The sequence below is a fragment of the Megascapheus bottae genome, chromosome 10, assembly GCF_031878675.1.
Source record: "Megascapheus bottae isolate mThoBot1 chromosome 10, mThoBot2.hap1, whole genome shotgun sequence".
In the NCBI taxonomy this organism is placed as follows: Eukaryota; Metazoa; Chordata; class Mammalia; order Rodentia; family Geomyidae; genus Megascapheus; species Megascapheus bottae.
Genome location: NC_143518.1, coordinates 16,926,468 through 16,942,761, shown reverse-complemented (window position 1 = coordinate 16,942,761; position 16,294 = coordinate 16,926,468). Strand labels below are relative to the sequence as shown.

Sequence of the window (16,294 nt, the reverse complement as noted above, 5' to 3'; positions counted from 1 at the left end):
ACACAAGTGGAAAGAACTATGGAAAGAACTTAATAATCAAAAAGCCATGTACAATTTACCACCCAAACCTGAGTTGCCTTTACCTGAATGATGTAGAGACATCTTTACAGGAGTTAAAAGTCTATTCCCACATCTCTTCCTTGCCAATAAACAGTTGGACCAGGATCTACATTTTCATTAAACTCTCAATATTTTTTAATTAGAAAAGCCTGGCAATTATTATTACTTCCATACTTTTAAAGTGTGTATCCATAAAAATGACTAGAAGCAAAGCATCAAATGGAAACATACAACTGTCTTTTTTACAAAGTGACAAAACCTAAGGGAATTTTATTTTTATATTTTCAAAATTTTCTATTATCACACATTACTGTAGCACAAATATTTTGTGTGCCCCCTACTATAGTAGAGTGAAAATTATAACAACTGCAGTTCAAAATAACATGCTTCTTAATATAAAGAAGCAAGATAATTCATAATAAAAATGCTATCTAAAAATGAAAATCCTTGAACAAAGAACAATAACTGTAGAATCTTACTGTGATTTTTTTTCCAGTCCTAGGGCTTGAACTCAAGGCCTGAGCACTGTCCTTGGGCTTCCTCATGTCTAGAACTCTACCACTTGAGCACAGCACCACTTCCAGCTTTTTCTATGTATGTGGTACCAAGGAATCAAACCTTGGTCTTCATGCAAGCTAGACAAGCACTCTACCACCAAGCCAAACTCCCTGCCTTACTGTGACTTTTTTTAGTGGGAGGTGCATTTAATAACATTCCAAATAAAACAAAGTACAGTCAGATATTAACTTATATAATTATTCTACTCCTGAGAATATATCATATATTTAAGTCACGTGAGGAATGTTTCACATATAATTACTAGTTAAAGCTTCCTTACTTTCAGTAAAACCTTGCATGGTAAGGGACAAATCTCCAGGCCAGCTCTATACACTAAAGTATTATAAAACCTGGTCAACATCATCCCTACTTAACTTTTAGTGGGCCTCTTTTATCATCAGGATGATCAATAAATCTATTTTTTAAAATAACCCCAAATGCCACCCAATTAAAACAAAAAGTCTAAAGTGACTATCAGATGATGAACGATTATGTTCATGTGGCATGTGTTTTGTCAACAATTACATCCCCAAGCCAGTGTCAGACACAACACACCATTTAGATTAAGAAGGTAAGAGTAAGCGAATAAACACAGTGTAAATTTCAATCACCACCAGATTCAGTGCCTGCAAGTCAAACTGATTTTCATCTAAATCTTGATCCTGATTAAAATAGCTCTTTGATCCTAGGCAATTTCCGTAACCTCAGATTCAGATTTATCACAGAGATATGACTCATATAACTTAAGCAGAGAGCAGCTCTCAATAATCATCTCCTGCTCCGAATGTTTTTCTTCTCTCACCCTCGGTCCCACACCCTTGTTCAAGCAGGAAGACTAGCCAGCTGTCAGGAAAGATACTTATTCTTGTGTATTATCTTTTCTAAAATCACTTTAAACCTTATCTACCATAATCTAGTTGTTCCCCTGGCATAGAACAGGAAAATAGAATCATTCTGTACAGAATATTCTAATCCAACTGGTCGACCTTGAAAATGGAAAATTTTCCAAGGAGGAAGGGGCTTTTTTGTGGGGTTTCTCCTTTTCACTAGCATAGATTATTTTAGTTACTGCAGGTAGTACCCCTCACTGAACAAATCAGAAGAGTAACCACTGAAAGAACAGGACTTTGCCTGTGACATACACCATTGTCTTTTATTTTATTTAATATTTTTGATGGAGATAATCAGTGTAAACAGAAATTCTGGTTCCAGTGGCAGCTTTCCCTCGGCGTTTAGACCCTCATTCAGTTTTTATACAGGGAAATTTTTTCATTTTTCCTTGTTTTCACCTATAACTGTATCACAGACTTTGTCTTTGACATATCTACCCAGGGAATATTGTACTGGACAAAGCATAGTTCTAAACCTCAAATAAATCAGTGAACATACCTTTCCTCTCTGTGGTAGGTGATCGAAGCAACCAGTGCCCTTCTGGCTTCTCTTTAGACACTGTTGGACCCTTTTGTGCTGGTAAGTATAAGAATAAATACTGTTTCTCTTTTTAATTGTCAGAAATCATCATCACCTAGTGAGCATTTATTATCATTTTATTAGGTATTAATTGTCACAGTATTCTTATAAATGTCTCACTTGACAGCTGAGAGAACTTAGATAGGATGTTAAATACATTGGGGAGAGAGGAGAATGGATTGGGATTTAAGTTAGATTACATAAAGCCCAGACACACTCAGCATTCAGTTTGGTTATGTAATCTAACTTAATCAATCATCTGTGTCAAGAACAGCAAAGCACAGAGACAAGACCGTATGAGCACAGACAATACTGAACTCAGACTGGCAACTGCGTTGCTGAAGGTATAGGAAGGTCCAGCACTAAGGCACTTAAACCCTAGAACTACTCAGTTTTAGGATAGGGCAGGATTGTAGATCTGTGACTAAAGACTAAACCAACATTTTCCAAGCAAGTCTGGGAGACTCAAGAGATAAATGAACAGCTAAATAAATGGCTTGCGGAACTCAAATCTGCATGTGCAGCACTCTTCCTTCACAGACAAGCAATATAATATAGTCTCATGGTTACAAGCTGGTCTTCAGCCCGCCTTCAAATGCCAGCTCTGGCAGTTATGACCTCTGTGAGCTGGGGAAATCTATTTAACCTTTTAGAAGTAAGTATAAGAGTAAAAATAACCTGTCTCCTAGGAATGTTTCAAAGAATGAGTTCAAGTTGACTTAAAAAAAATTAGATCATAGTTCATGACAAATTCTTTATAGCTATCACTAAATCTGAACATTCACCATCAATGATACCTTGGAGATGTCCAGTTACTTTGTATTCACTAATAAGTCCATTTTGTGACATTTGAGCTTTCTCTGTCACAGTCAATTCAACTTTTCAGCTTCTATGAACAACTATATTCACTGACCTTGAGACCTCCTACAAAGAAGAGATTTTACACATTGGTTACATTCGTGTTTCCTTACAGATGAGGATGAATGTGCAGCAGGAAATCCCTGCTCCCACACCTGCCACAATGCCGTGGGAACCTACTACTGCTCCTGCCCCAGTGGCCTCACCATCGCTGCAGATGGAAGGACTTGTCAAGGTATTCACAAAGCTAAGTCTAACAGACACAAGAAGCATCACAAACCAATCCTCTTCTTCCCCTACCACTGTCCATACCAGTCCAACAAACAGGAAAGTCTTCATTGGGTTGAGAAAAGATGAAAAAAGAAATTGCCTTTAGATTGATTAGCAGAGTTACCTGAAACATCTCACACAAGGTCTCAGAAAGGACAAGTTGCTTTTTAATAGCCAGTTTAATTTATAATGACTGACTGGTTGGTTTAGGAAGACAGCGCGCCAATGCAGCTGTGAGTCTACCAGGCATTTAACCCTCCTGAAACAACTCAAGTGAAAAATTAATCCATCTTGGTGTTTATATTTTTAAAGTATCATTGACTCACCATTCTTATTCCTGTTTTGCAGCAAGCGTTCCGATTAGATTTTCTTCCACTCACCTCTATTACATGACTCCCTATGTTCTAGATATTAATGAGTGTTCTCTGGGTTCACATGCCTGCCACGCTGATCAGGACTGTGACAACACAATTGGGTCCTATCGCTGTGTGGTCCACTGTGGAATCGGCTTTCGAAGAACCTCTGATGGGCTGAGTTGTCAAGGTATAAAGTAACAGAGCCCCGCCCTGCCCCAGTGGCTCTCATTTGTAATCCTAGCTGTTCAGGAGGTTGAGATCTAGTGTATAACCTTTTCCAACTGGCTTCTTTCACTTAGAATTTAGGCATCCCCTCCCTGTCTTTTCTTGGCTTATAGCACATTTCTTTAATATGAAATAATGTACGGTTGTGTACATATATAAACATAAATATGTATACATATTGATTTACTTATTTTTCTCAACTGTTGATGAATATCTCAGTTGTTTCCAAGTTTGGGCATTAAGTAATAAAGCTACTCTTCTGGTTTTGCACAGAAGCAAAAACAATAAATCTCAAGCTGAATGTTAGAAAGAATAATAAATAAGGCATCATCTATCTAAACCATGAACCATTTTGTAGGCTTAAAAGGTCCAAGTGTGGAAAAATGTGTGAATTTTTGTAGAAAAGGGTATAAAACTGGAAAACCAACGATAAAGAAAATGAGAATGGATTTTTTTGTATTTAGGTAGACATGCCCACATGTGTATATGTGCATACATGTTACCATTCAAATGAGATTGTGAGTGTTGTTTGGTTTTTTTTTTCTTTTTCTTTTGTTTGTCATGGGGTTTGAACTGGGAGACTGGGCGCTCTTTCTGAGCTCTTTGTCTCGAGGCTAGCTCTCTACCACTTTGAGCCACAACACCACCTCCAGTTTTCTAGTGGTTAACTGGAAATAAGAATCTCACAGGTATTTCTTACTCCAGGCTAGCTTTGAACCATGATCCTCAGATCTCAGCCTCCAGAGTAGCTAGGATTACAGGTATGAGCCACCAGCACCCAGCCTGTTGTTTGTCTTTATATGCAAGGACTTCTATCCCCAATTAACTACCAAAACTCCTTTGTACAACTACTTGTACCAAAATAATAAAAATACAAATTAAAAGAAAACAATTGCAAAATAAGAAACATTAGCATCCTCAAAATTTGGGATGTGGAATAAGGTAGGAAGAGCGTAAATAAACTTGGTTGCTTTTTTGGAAGGGATAGAAGTTTGAGAGGTGCATAAGTAACCTTGGGAAGGATTGAGTGATGCTAGGCAAGAGTTGATTACATGTATACATTTATGAGAAAAGATGGTGGTAAAAAGGAAGGAATTTTTTTAATCATAAAGAGTAGGGAGTGAATAATGGACCATAATCCTCACCTTAGTAAAGGAGAAGATAGACTATAGGGCACTTTCTTAAATGGGTTTTAAGGGAAGGACAAGAGAGAGGTTAAAACACACACACACACACACACACACACACACATACACACACACGCACGCACGCACACACACACGCACGCACGCACATACATTCAGAAGTTCAAAGATTTCACCCTGCACTCTTCCTGTGACACTATGAACCAGGTGGTATTTGAGAAGAATCTGGTAGTGATAGCCACTCAAGGACACAAAAGCCTGCACTGGGCTCAGAACAGCATAAGAATGGGGAAGCAAGGTCAGGTGTAAAAACCCTTACCATTGTTTCCCAGGTAGCTTTATCACAGACTGTCAGCAAAAATCTATAGTTTCAATTTTCAAGAAACAGGAAAGGGTATATATGGTAAAATACTCGCAATGGAGGAAGTTTTTCCATAAAGCTCAAATCATCAGCAAATGTTTACTGTGAAAGAATATTAGAGACTTTCCTTAAGTTAATTCTATTGAGTTTTTAGACTATGTGAAAGATAATGTATTGGCTTATTTTAGAGATTTTAAACATAATCCTTATCAAGATCAGGATGCAAAGTCCCCAGTTTCAATATTCAGCACTGGAAAAAAATCAGATTTTCTTTCTTCTTTTCTTTCCTTTTTTTGTCAGAGACTAGGACTCAAATTCAGTATCTAATGCTTGCTTTTTCTCATTGGCTGGTGCTCTACCACCTGAACCATGCCCCCAACACCCAGTTCAGGTTTTCTAACAGCCTTTGAAGAACATTCTGTTTTATTTAACAGATATTAATGAATGTCAAGAGTCTAATCCCTGTCACCAGCGCTGCTTCAATGTCATAGGAAGTTTCCACTGTGGATGTGAACTTGGCTATCAGCTGAAAGGCAGAAGGTGCATGGGTAAGAAAAGGCTTTGACGGTGAAGCAGTGTCTCTGTAACATTTTTTTCATATATTTTTATTGCAATTAATAGAAGGGTTACATTATATTCACCAGATAGAAAGTGCATCACTTCACAAACACTGTAACTTCTTAGTGTTGTCTGATTTCAGTGCACAGGCTGTACCCATGACTGATTCATATTCAGAAGTGCATGCATTCTGTATGGATTCTATGCAGAAAAAAAAGAATGAACTTGAGTTGTTTTACAGCTGTCATTTTCTTGTTTCTCATATATTTTTATTGTAATTAATAGAAGGGTTACATTATAATCACCAGACAGAAGGTGCATTACATTGATATCCTTTCTCATGTTTCGGTCCCTATTTTTCCCTCCCCCTACCCCCACCCCTCATCTTGTTTTCCCCCCTTCCCTATCCGATTTCAAATAACCAAATATGCATATATACAATATATCAGATAACAAGGTGAAATACTGTAACAATATGAGATAGCCAAGGGACTGCAAAAGAGATGAGAGATAACATAGTACATTAAGAACAACAGTCACTCATTATATGGCTTTTGTTTCTATATCTTGGAGGTCCTTTCATTTAGCATCATACTATATGGCTTTAGGTATCTAGGTTTTATTCTATTGTAAATCTCTGCCAAGAGAGCCTAAGGTTTCTACTGATTATGACGAATAAGGGAAACCATTGAGCTTATGTTCCTTTGAGTCTGGCTTACTTCACTTAATATGATTTTTTCTAAGTCTTTCCATTTCCTTACAAATGGGGCAATGTCATTCTTTCTGACAGCAGCATAGAATTCCATTGTGTATAAATACCACATCTTGTTGATCCATTACTCAACTGAGGGGCATCTGGGTTAGTTCCATATCTTTGCTATGGTAAATAGTGCTGCAATGAACATCGTTGTGCTGGTGGCTTTAGTGTGTCCTTGTTTCTGGATGATTGGGTAAATGCCAAGTAGTGGAATTGCTGGGTCATAGGGGAGCTCTATGTTTAGTCTTTTGAGGAACTGCCATACTACAGCTGTCATTTTCTAATGACATAGCTATACTTCTAACATTTCCCTACTGACTTTTCCCTTAACCTATTCACCTATGCATATATCTGAGTGTCTGTATATATAAATGAAGTTAATGTAACGCTATCCATTTTATTTTTCTAAGAGGAATAAGTAGCTGATATGATGACCAGGTCTATAAAGCAATACATTTTCATTTTGAGTTTTATCCTCTGTCCTAAAATAAAATGTGTTACATACCTTGTTGGGTTTCAGCCTTTTCACCTCTTACAGACATCTTTCTTTGCTTATCCAGTCAAATTGTTTCTCTGGAAAAATGGAAGACGTAATTTTTTTCAGTTGGTATTATCTTTGTTACTTTATCAAGATGTGAATGAGTGTAGACAGAATGTGTGCAGACTCGACCAGCACTGTAAGAACACCCGAGGTGGCTACAAATGCATTGATCTTTGTCCAAATGGAATGACCAAGGCAGAAAATGGAACCTGCATTGGTGAGTGTCAGCCTCTTTCAGTAACTGAGACATTTTTACCATCAACCACTCAAGCAAGGCATCTGTTAAAGAACTCATGACATGGGTCAAGTTAAGCTCATGAAGAACTTCTCCATTGCAACCTCTAATTTCTAATATGATTGAGCTCTGGGGTCCCAAGGTCAGGACTACACCAGGAAATAGAAACTTGATGGAGACTTTCAATCATTTTGAGCTCCCATCAACTACATATTTGCTTTCTATAGTTTAATGTTCACATGAATTAGTGTTGCATCATTTCTAATATGGTACTTACTATGCCTGTTTAAAACATGATAGTGAAGTTAAGAGAGTTTGTCTATATTTATCAGAAGTTCCTAACATAATTGTTAAGGATTTTTGTGCATCAAATCTGGGACCTAAAGTTTTGCCTAAAGTTTATGTTTTATGTGTTTGTTCTATCCCAGCCTACTGAGGTTAGCAGTTGTTATTTGTGTGAATATTAGAAAATAAAGTAGATTATACATCTGCCTACCTGAGTTAGCAGAGCTAGAAACTGCAGGATTTATACAAACAGTGTAGGTGTCATTCCTAATCTTGTAAACTTAAATCTATTGAGTTCTATTGGCCTACTCTTCTCCTGCATCCAAAGGAAACTACAATATAAGACCGAATGAAATATCATAAAAATATAAATAAATAAAGTCATATAAGAGTAGCCAGGAGAGTGATTATATGCAATAAGAGTGATTATCAAAGGCATCATAAAATGACATTTAAATATAGACATGAATAGCAAGTTATAGATGGAGATAATATAAAAATGAAATCAATGAAGCCCTATATACAGGGAAATAGCTGCACACTAGAATAAACTATCAAAAAGTATCTCTCCTTCTTCTTGGAATTGGGTAGATTTTTTTTACAATCACAAAGAATTTTTAGTTCCTTTAAATTTCTCATTTTTAAAATGGCAACTTTATTTTAAAAAACCATTCTGAAATAATCCTTAATAAAGTTGATTATATCTTCAATTCAGCTCTACAAAATGTGATGGGAATGGCAGGTATAGATACAGGTAATTATAGTTGTTAATTATGGATGTATATGGAGGTTAGTTTAGTATAATGAAACGAGTAATCGTGCTGGGTATTGAACTACCATATTCCAAAGACTTTTCTGCTCTAACCAGATGGATTTGGATAAATATTGTTGTTTACTCAAGAGTAACAACCAACTCAGAGGAGCATGGAACTCAGAGTTACATGAAGTTGTAAGTAGTGTTATTATGTCTATGATAAATAGAAATGAGATGAACTGAAAGATATTACCGCAAAAAAAATAGTACCTTTGGCAATGCTATGGAATGTGAATGTGAAATATAATGGCTCCAGGTTAGACAGGAGAAACATTACCACTTTTTATTGTTCCCCATGTGTGTAGACATGGATGAATGTAAAGATGGGACTCACCAGTGCAGATATAACCAAATCTGTGAGAACACAAGAGGTAGCTACCGCTGTGCCTGCCCCAGAGGTTACCGCTCTCAAGGTGTAGGAAGACCCTGTCTGGGTAAGTTAACAGGAACTTTCACTGAATAAAGAAGCCACCAATAGAGTCCCTTCTCTCTCCTCATGTGCTGCCTTGCATATGCTTCAAGTAATTCACAACAGAATTCATTAAAGACTTCATGCTGAGTTCAATTTATTTTGACATTTTGAGTGATGATATGATCATTTACGGAACAATTACCAAGTCCCACATCAATACATACCAAAGTGACTTTTGATATGATTGCCATGCCAACTTAATCTCAGCACTGAGGAGACTGAAGCAGAAAGATCAGTCATATGGAGGCTCTCAAGACAAACTTGAACATGATCATGTCACAAAATAAAGATTATATCACTATTTTCTCTATACCACACATAAATGTTTATATTGATGTATTTTATTAAATATGAACTACCCTTGTATGTGGTATGAAAGTTTAGGTCTAAAGGATTAAAAACACAAATATGCAATTTAAATGAATCAATTAGTTACTACATTATCTACCTTATAATCTGTGTTTATTATGTGCTATTCCCCTGGTTAAAAAGTAAAGTTCAATTAATTCTCTCAATTGCATATTTGTTCCTACCCCAATTACAATCAAATACAAAAGTAAGGACCTTAATAGAAAATAACTTCAGAAAGGTAACCATATACTTTTAGAAAACTAATGCATTTATAATTAAGAAACTAATTTATCAAATTGTATTCCTCCTAACCCTTAAATGCAGTTTTTTAAAAAACTATATTCTTTAAAAATAATAGCTCTGCCTTTCATGCTATGCTTTTAAAATCAGTTGGCTTGTTTACTAAAAGTTTATTACAAATTCTCCCATAGCTTTCTGTCTTTACGTATGCTTTACTTTGCACATAGCAACTGAAACCCTTTTAAAAGAAATTGTTTTAACGGGTTTAGATAACCCATCATTTTAGCCATCGATTTAGATATTGTAGTTTATACATAATTTAACATCTTATTCAGCTGTATCAGTGACCTATCCGAATGAAACATTTGCTTACTAATTTGACCAAAAATGATGTCTTATACTGAACTAGAGAGTCAGCAAAAAAGAACATAGAGCCTTTGCCTTAAAGAGATTTAAAATGCTCATTTTATTAATTGCCTCGTCAAATAGCTTCTGTGGCAGAGTTTACTACATTTAGTCTGCTATTTGCTACTTTTAGTGCTGGGGATTGAATCTAGATCCTTGCACGTGCTAGGCCAGAACTCTATCATTATACTCTTCCCTTAGCTCCATTACATCTTTCTTACATTATTTTCTTATCATTGTGGTAATGGAGTAAAGGTAGCTTTGATCCATGGCTTTCATTTCTTTTTTAAATTTACATAAGTTACAACTATATAACTGTAAAATCCATTTGTTGTTATATAAATAGAAAGAAAATAACTTCAAAGCCCATTCTTGGGCTTGGTGAATTTCTATCTTATCAAAAAGAGAGTCTGTCTTTGTTTCCTTCTTCTTTGTATATGTACTCAACCTGGGACTTAAATTCAGAGGTTAGGCACTGTCCTTGAGCTCCTGTGCTCAAGGCTTGCATTCTACCACTTGAGCCATAGATCCATTCATGGCCTTTTGGTAATTAATTGGAGATAAGTCTCACAGACTTCCTTGTCTGACCTGGCTCTGAACTCTGAGCCATCTGTGCCTAGTGTAGAGTTCATTCTTAAGTTTCAATGGAGCTAATTTGGTTCAATTTCCAACTACCAACTGTTATGTTGGAATGTATTCCTCAAAGCCAGCACAAAAGCTCAGGGACAGTACCTAGGTCCTGAATTTAAGTCCCAGTATGAGTAAGTGAACTGTGCTAAATGACATTCAAGGTTATAGAATAATAACGTGAATAGGGTGGATTAGGTCTCTGTCCTCACAGAGTTTTCTTTCCATAAGAGGAAAGAAGAACCACAAAATAAATACGCAATACAACTTCAGAGAGTGATAAGAGTGGTAAACATGGAGACAGAGTGAGCCATGCTGGGACAGTAGCATCATGAGCCAGGTCACTTCTGCAGAGATTGAGTAAAGAGAAGAAGCAGCCACTCTTATATGAAGAAGTACATTTTGAGCTGATGGGAGCAGCAGAACTATGTCCCTTTGAGAGAAATACAAGAACAAAGGGCCACTGCTCTCTGGTTGGAGTATCTGGACAGAGGCTAAAGAAACAGAGGTTAAAGAAGCCGGGAATAGGAGTTTATAATTTCTTTTAAATGTGTGATGGGAAGACACTGAAAGACTTAAGCAATGTGATACAATTTGCGTTTGAAAACAATCACTCTAGCTTTAATGTGGAGAATTAATCACAGAAGGACAGATGATGAGGCTCCCTTACATATAAAAAGAAAGAAACATGACAGTAATTGCATGTTTATAAAATTGATATCTATAGAGTAAAATGTTGCCAAAAATGTCAGTTAGGAGAATCAGAAATCCATCTGAAAGCTCTACTCATCAAAAGAGGTACCAAAATAAAAAAGAAAGTTGAAAATGTACACTTTCCATTTTTCTTGAGAGATTTACTACAAAAGCTTCTTAGTCATTGTAGTTTTTTGGAAATTCTATTAATGTAAGATTCCACACTCTTCTACATCTTTATATTGACAATGTAGGATATACCTACTGACTCAAAAAACTCTCAGCTGTAATATTTGTAATATCTGCAATATCTGTAAGATTTAAAATTCCTGTATTTGTAATTCCAGCTACTGGGAAGGTAGAAGGATTATAGATAAAAACATGAGACTGTTCTGGAACAGAAAGCAGAACCAAAAGGTCTGGGCTCATGGCTCAAGTGGGTGGAGCACCTGCCCTAGCAAGTGCAAGACTCAGAGTTCAAACCCCAATACCTCAAAACAAGTGATTCTAAATACTAATGCTGCATAGTCTCTGTATCGATGTGTCTGGAATTTTAACCCAAGCTAATACAATATCCAGGTGTGTATGTTTTAGTAGAGGAGACGAGATGAATATAGAGTTCTTGATGTTATCACAAGGGAAAGCCAAACAATAGATTCATAGAACCAGCATAGATGTTTCAGAGTCACCTACTGCACAATGAGTGTTTAAATAAAATGTCATGGGGCCAGGAGTAGAGTGCTCACCTGGTATACACAAAGCCTTTGGTTCAATTCCTCAGTACCACATACACAGAAAAAGCCAAAAGTGGTGCTGTTGCTCAAGTGGTAGAGCACCAGCCTTGAGAAAGATCAAGGACAGTGCCTAGGCCCTGAGTTCAAGCCCTAGGACTGGAAAAAAATTGAATTAAACTTAAATTTAAAAATTAAATAAGACTTTATATGTGAAGCCAGCTTCAGGGAGAGTCACAGAATCTTTCTGCATATTCAACACTGAGTGATTAGAAATTGAACAAGAGTTGAGAAATGATTGCTTCCCTGGTTTTGGAGAATAGTGTAATGTCTCAGTTTCTTTCACAGACTGACCGTTTCTTCCTGTGTTTTGTGTATGTATGTGTGTGTGTTTTTTTTCTCCTTTTATGTATCATGGCACACGAGCAGACATTAATGAATGTGAACAAGTGCCTAGACCTTGTGCACATCAGTGCTCCAACATCCCCGGCAGCTTCAAGTGTATCTGTCCACCAGGACAACATTTATTAGGGGACGGGAAATCTTGCGCTGGATTGGAGAGGCTGCCAAATTATGGCACTCAGTACAGTAGCTATAGCCATGTGCGGTTGTCCCCTGTGAGAAACAACTATCAACCTCAACAACAATACAGACAGTACTCACAGCTCTACAGCTCCTACTCAGAGTATAGGAACAGCAGGACATCTTACTCCAGGACTAGAAGGACTGTTAGGAACCCTTGTCCTGAAGGCTCTGAGGCAAACCATGACACATGTGTAGGTAAATGTCAGCCATGTTACATTTCCTTTCTGTGGGCTCACTCCTCACCAATATCCAAATGTGTGTCCAGCACCTGGGAGTGTTTGACTAGAGTAAATGGTGTCTCACCCCAAGTCTGGGATGACTCAAAAGCTTTAAGACATTTATTCTGGCACCTAAAATGATTACAAACTTTATTCAAATAAATGATGTATTTGCATGTGTGCATTCTAATAATTTATTGTGTTATATTAACAGCTTTGCATGGAATTGCCTTTGAATGTGTTACTCAATGCTATAAAGAAATAAATTGCAGTGGCATTCAGAATATACATACATATATTATATGTAATATATTGTATATACTCCGATAATATAGTACATTCAGGTTTATGGTGACATTTGACTAGTATAAAATGAATAAGTTAAAAGTAAACATTTTCCAGGCACCAATGGCTCACTCCTATAATCCTAGCTACTCAAGAAGATCTGAGGATCGCAGCTCAAAGCTAGCCCATGCAGGAAAGTCCATGATTCCCTTATCTCCAATTAACCATCAAAAAGTGGATCGGTGGATCATGTGGTAGAGCACAAGCCTTGAGCAAAAATAGCTCAGGGACTATGCCCACTCAAGCCCCAGGACTGGCACAAAAAGTTTTTTTAATGAAGATTTTCCCCCTTGATGGCAATCAACATTTAATTGGCTGTCAGCCCTACACTCTCTGTGGGATTTCTCTATCCAGTTATTATATAAGTCACTGAAAAGACAAAATGAAGTTGCTGCCATGCCTTAAGATAGGTGCATTCTATATCTTTATCTAAACATAAAAGCACGTAATTTCGTTTGTTTGCCAAAGCATGGTGTAATTCCCAATTTAAAAAGCAATGCACTGTTAAATTGTCAACATTACCATCTTTCACTCAGCTCAGTTTTCTGTGAGTATTCAGAGTTTGCATGACATTCAAATAGGAACCCATAGAAATTAGCAAACAGAATTTAATTCTATTATTTATAAATGAGAAAAGAAAGCAAAAAGGAAATGGAGAAGGAAAGCAGGGAAGGAAGGAGAGAAGGAAGGAGGCAAAGAGGGGAAGGGGGGAAGAGGAAGGGAATGAAGCAGGGAAGGAAGGAGAGAAAGAAGGAGAGAGAAAGGAAGGAAGAAAGAAAGATTAGAAAAGAAAGAAAAAGAGATTCTGTTTAAATTAAGTACCATTATGCTGACCTTATTTTTGGCACAGTTCTTCTAAGTATTCTTCACTTTCCTTTTCCACTTCTAAATACCCTTTCTATTCAAGAGTTTATTTAAATATTCATGTATTTCTTCTTTTTGAGCCTCCTTTCTTTCATTTCTTTTTCTATACTTCTGCAAGCCCTTTTTTGCCATCTTCATCTTTGCAGAGATGCTTCTTGGTCAATCTTGGTGATTCCAGCTTCTCCTCAATCGCGTGCCCACTTATCTGAGGAAGCAAACTTCATCCTTTGTTATTAGCTTTTCTCAGAATGTTTCTATCTAGATATCACCATGTTCATGAAGTTTATGGAAGACAGACACTTCCCCCTTGTGATGGGCTCCCAATACCAGATGCTTGTGCTTCAAACATTAATGCATTTATTAACAATACATTTTATCCAAATCACTACCCTTCTTGGCAGTTTTTCATGTCTATTAGGTGGATGGATTCTTTACTACTTAAAATGTTTCTCTCCTTTTTTATTGCCAGAATTAACTTGTAACATTTTCTCTCTCAAAGTCTCTTCCAAATACTTTTTCCCTCACTGGAAGGTTTTCATAGCCTGTGTGCAGTCTTCTCTCAGCTTCCATTTCAGGCAAGCTCTTTCTTTTGTTTTGCTTTGCTTTTTCTGCCCAAACTCTTTGTTTGCTATGTAACACATGGACTATATCACACTAACACACTAAATACCATCATGCTGGCTTCTGATAATGTATCTGCAGGTCATTTTCCTAACAATGTATATGAAGTTATCTTTTTAAAGTTTTCTTCTGTCAGGAACTGGTAGCCCATGCCTATAATCCTAGCTACTTAGGAAGTGGATATATGAGGATCAAGGTTCAGAGCAAGCCCAATCAGGGAAGTCCATGAGACTCTTACTTCTAATTAACCACCAAAAAGCCACAAATAGATCGGTAGCTCAAGTGGTTGAGCAAGAGCACTCTGGGACAATATCCAAGCCCTGAATTCAAACCCCAGGACCGGCATACATGCAAAAAGTTTCCCTCATTAATAATAGTTAATAAATATTTTTCATCAGTGTCTGTAGATGAAGTGCTGTCACAGTAAATTCTTAGAAATACTTTCTCTTTTTATCTTTCTATTATGTTTCTATCTTCCTTTGATAGTTATCCACTATTTGACCCAACTACTATTTCAAAGTGAAGGGTCAATCTGAGAAAATACAAAGTAAACTTGTATATTTAAATTTATTTGGGAGCAACGACTAGGTTTTCACATGTCTTGAAATATGGTAAGTATTATAGCAATAGAATTAATAAAGAAATTTACACTGAGGCTGGAGACAGCTCTGGAATTATGTAACAAGAGCAACTTACAATAAACACCACATGCCTTTAATTAACCATCTGGAATACAAAAATTACAAGGGATTCAATCACTCTGTGATATTGTTAGACTTATCCTAAAATTGTGCTTTCCAAGTAATTGATTCCAAGAACATTGTTTTGGTGTACAGCACGGAAATCATCTTGAGAGCCACTTTAAAATATCCATTGATCCAGGTGCGGTGGCTCACGCCTGTAATCCTAGCTACTCAGGAGGCTGAGATCTGAGGATCAAAGCCAGCCCAGGCACTAAAAGATGGTGAGACTCTTATCAACAGTTAACCACTAGAAAACTGGAAGTGGCACTGTGGCTCAAGGGTAGGATGATAGCCTTGATCTGAAAAGCTCAGGGACAACTCCCAGACTCAGGGGTAGAGTGGTAGCCTTGAACTGAAGAGCTCAGGGACAGTGCCCAGGCCCAGAGTTCAAGCCCCAGGACCGACCAAAAAATATTCATTGAGGGATTCCATATTAACTATTTGAAACTCAACATGATTTATATATTCAAATTATACTTTTATTTTTATTATGTCAATATTAAGATGTAACGTATGTTGTTATTTTAGATTAAAGAAGATAGAAGGGCAAAGTAAACATAACTCATCTAAGTTAAAGAATGAAATGCTTTGGTTAACTAAATTGTACAAACACAGATAAATACTTGATGAGTAACATCAAGTAGCTTGTGCAGAATTTACGAGTTGGACCCATTCTTCTGCTCTAAATCATCTTGCAGTGTCCCCTGCGTTCTATTTAGTTCTACACTCTGGCACCCCTACTACCTTCTCATCTCAGATTCTCTTTAGTTTTCCATTGACTAGTATGTGCTCAGGGACCATGAGCAAACTTAAATATCGGTCAAGGCAAACCACGCTTAGAATAAGATATTTAAGACTTCCCAAATCACATCCTTTATTGTTTTATTATTGTTTAAGCTCCCGCAC

The 16,294-nt window shown here is 36.9% G+C and overlaps 1 protein-coding gene across 2 annotated transcripts in view; it reads left to right on the top strand.

Annotated features, from left to right (window-relative positions):
* The window catches only part of Hmcn1 (hemicentin 1), a 389,576-nt gene that overhangs the window by 360,550 nt on the left and 12,732 nt on the right, over positions 1-16,294 (top strand). For both annotated transcript variants that reach the window (XM_090340222.1, XM_090340223.1), the window contains exons 98-104: positions 2,026-2,088; positions 3,062-3,181; positions 3,625-3,759; positions 5,738-5,851; positions 7,251-7,376; positions 8,799-8,927; positions 12,442-12,792. In XM_090340222.1, coding sequence (XP_090196348.1) covers positions 2,026-2,088; positions 3,062-3,181; positions 3,625-3,759; positions 5,738-5,851; positions 7,251-7,376; positions 8,799-8,927; positions 12,442-12,792 — 1,038 coding nt within the window. The remainder of the gene's footprint in view (positions 1-2,025; positions 2,089-3,061; positions 3,182-3,624; positions 3,760-5,737; positions 5,852-7,250; positions 7,377-8,798; positions 8,928-12,441; positions 12,793-16,294) is intronic.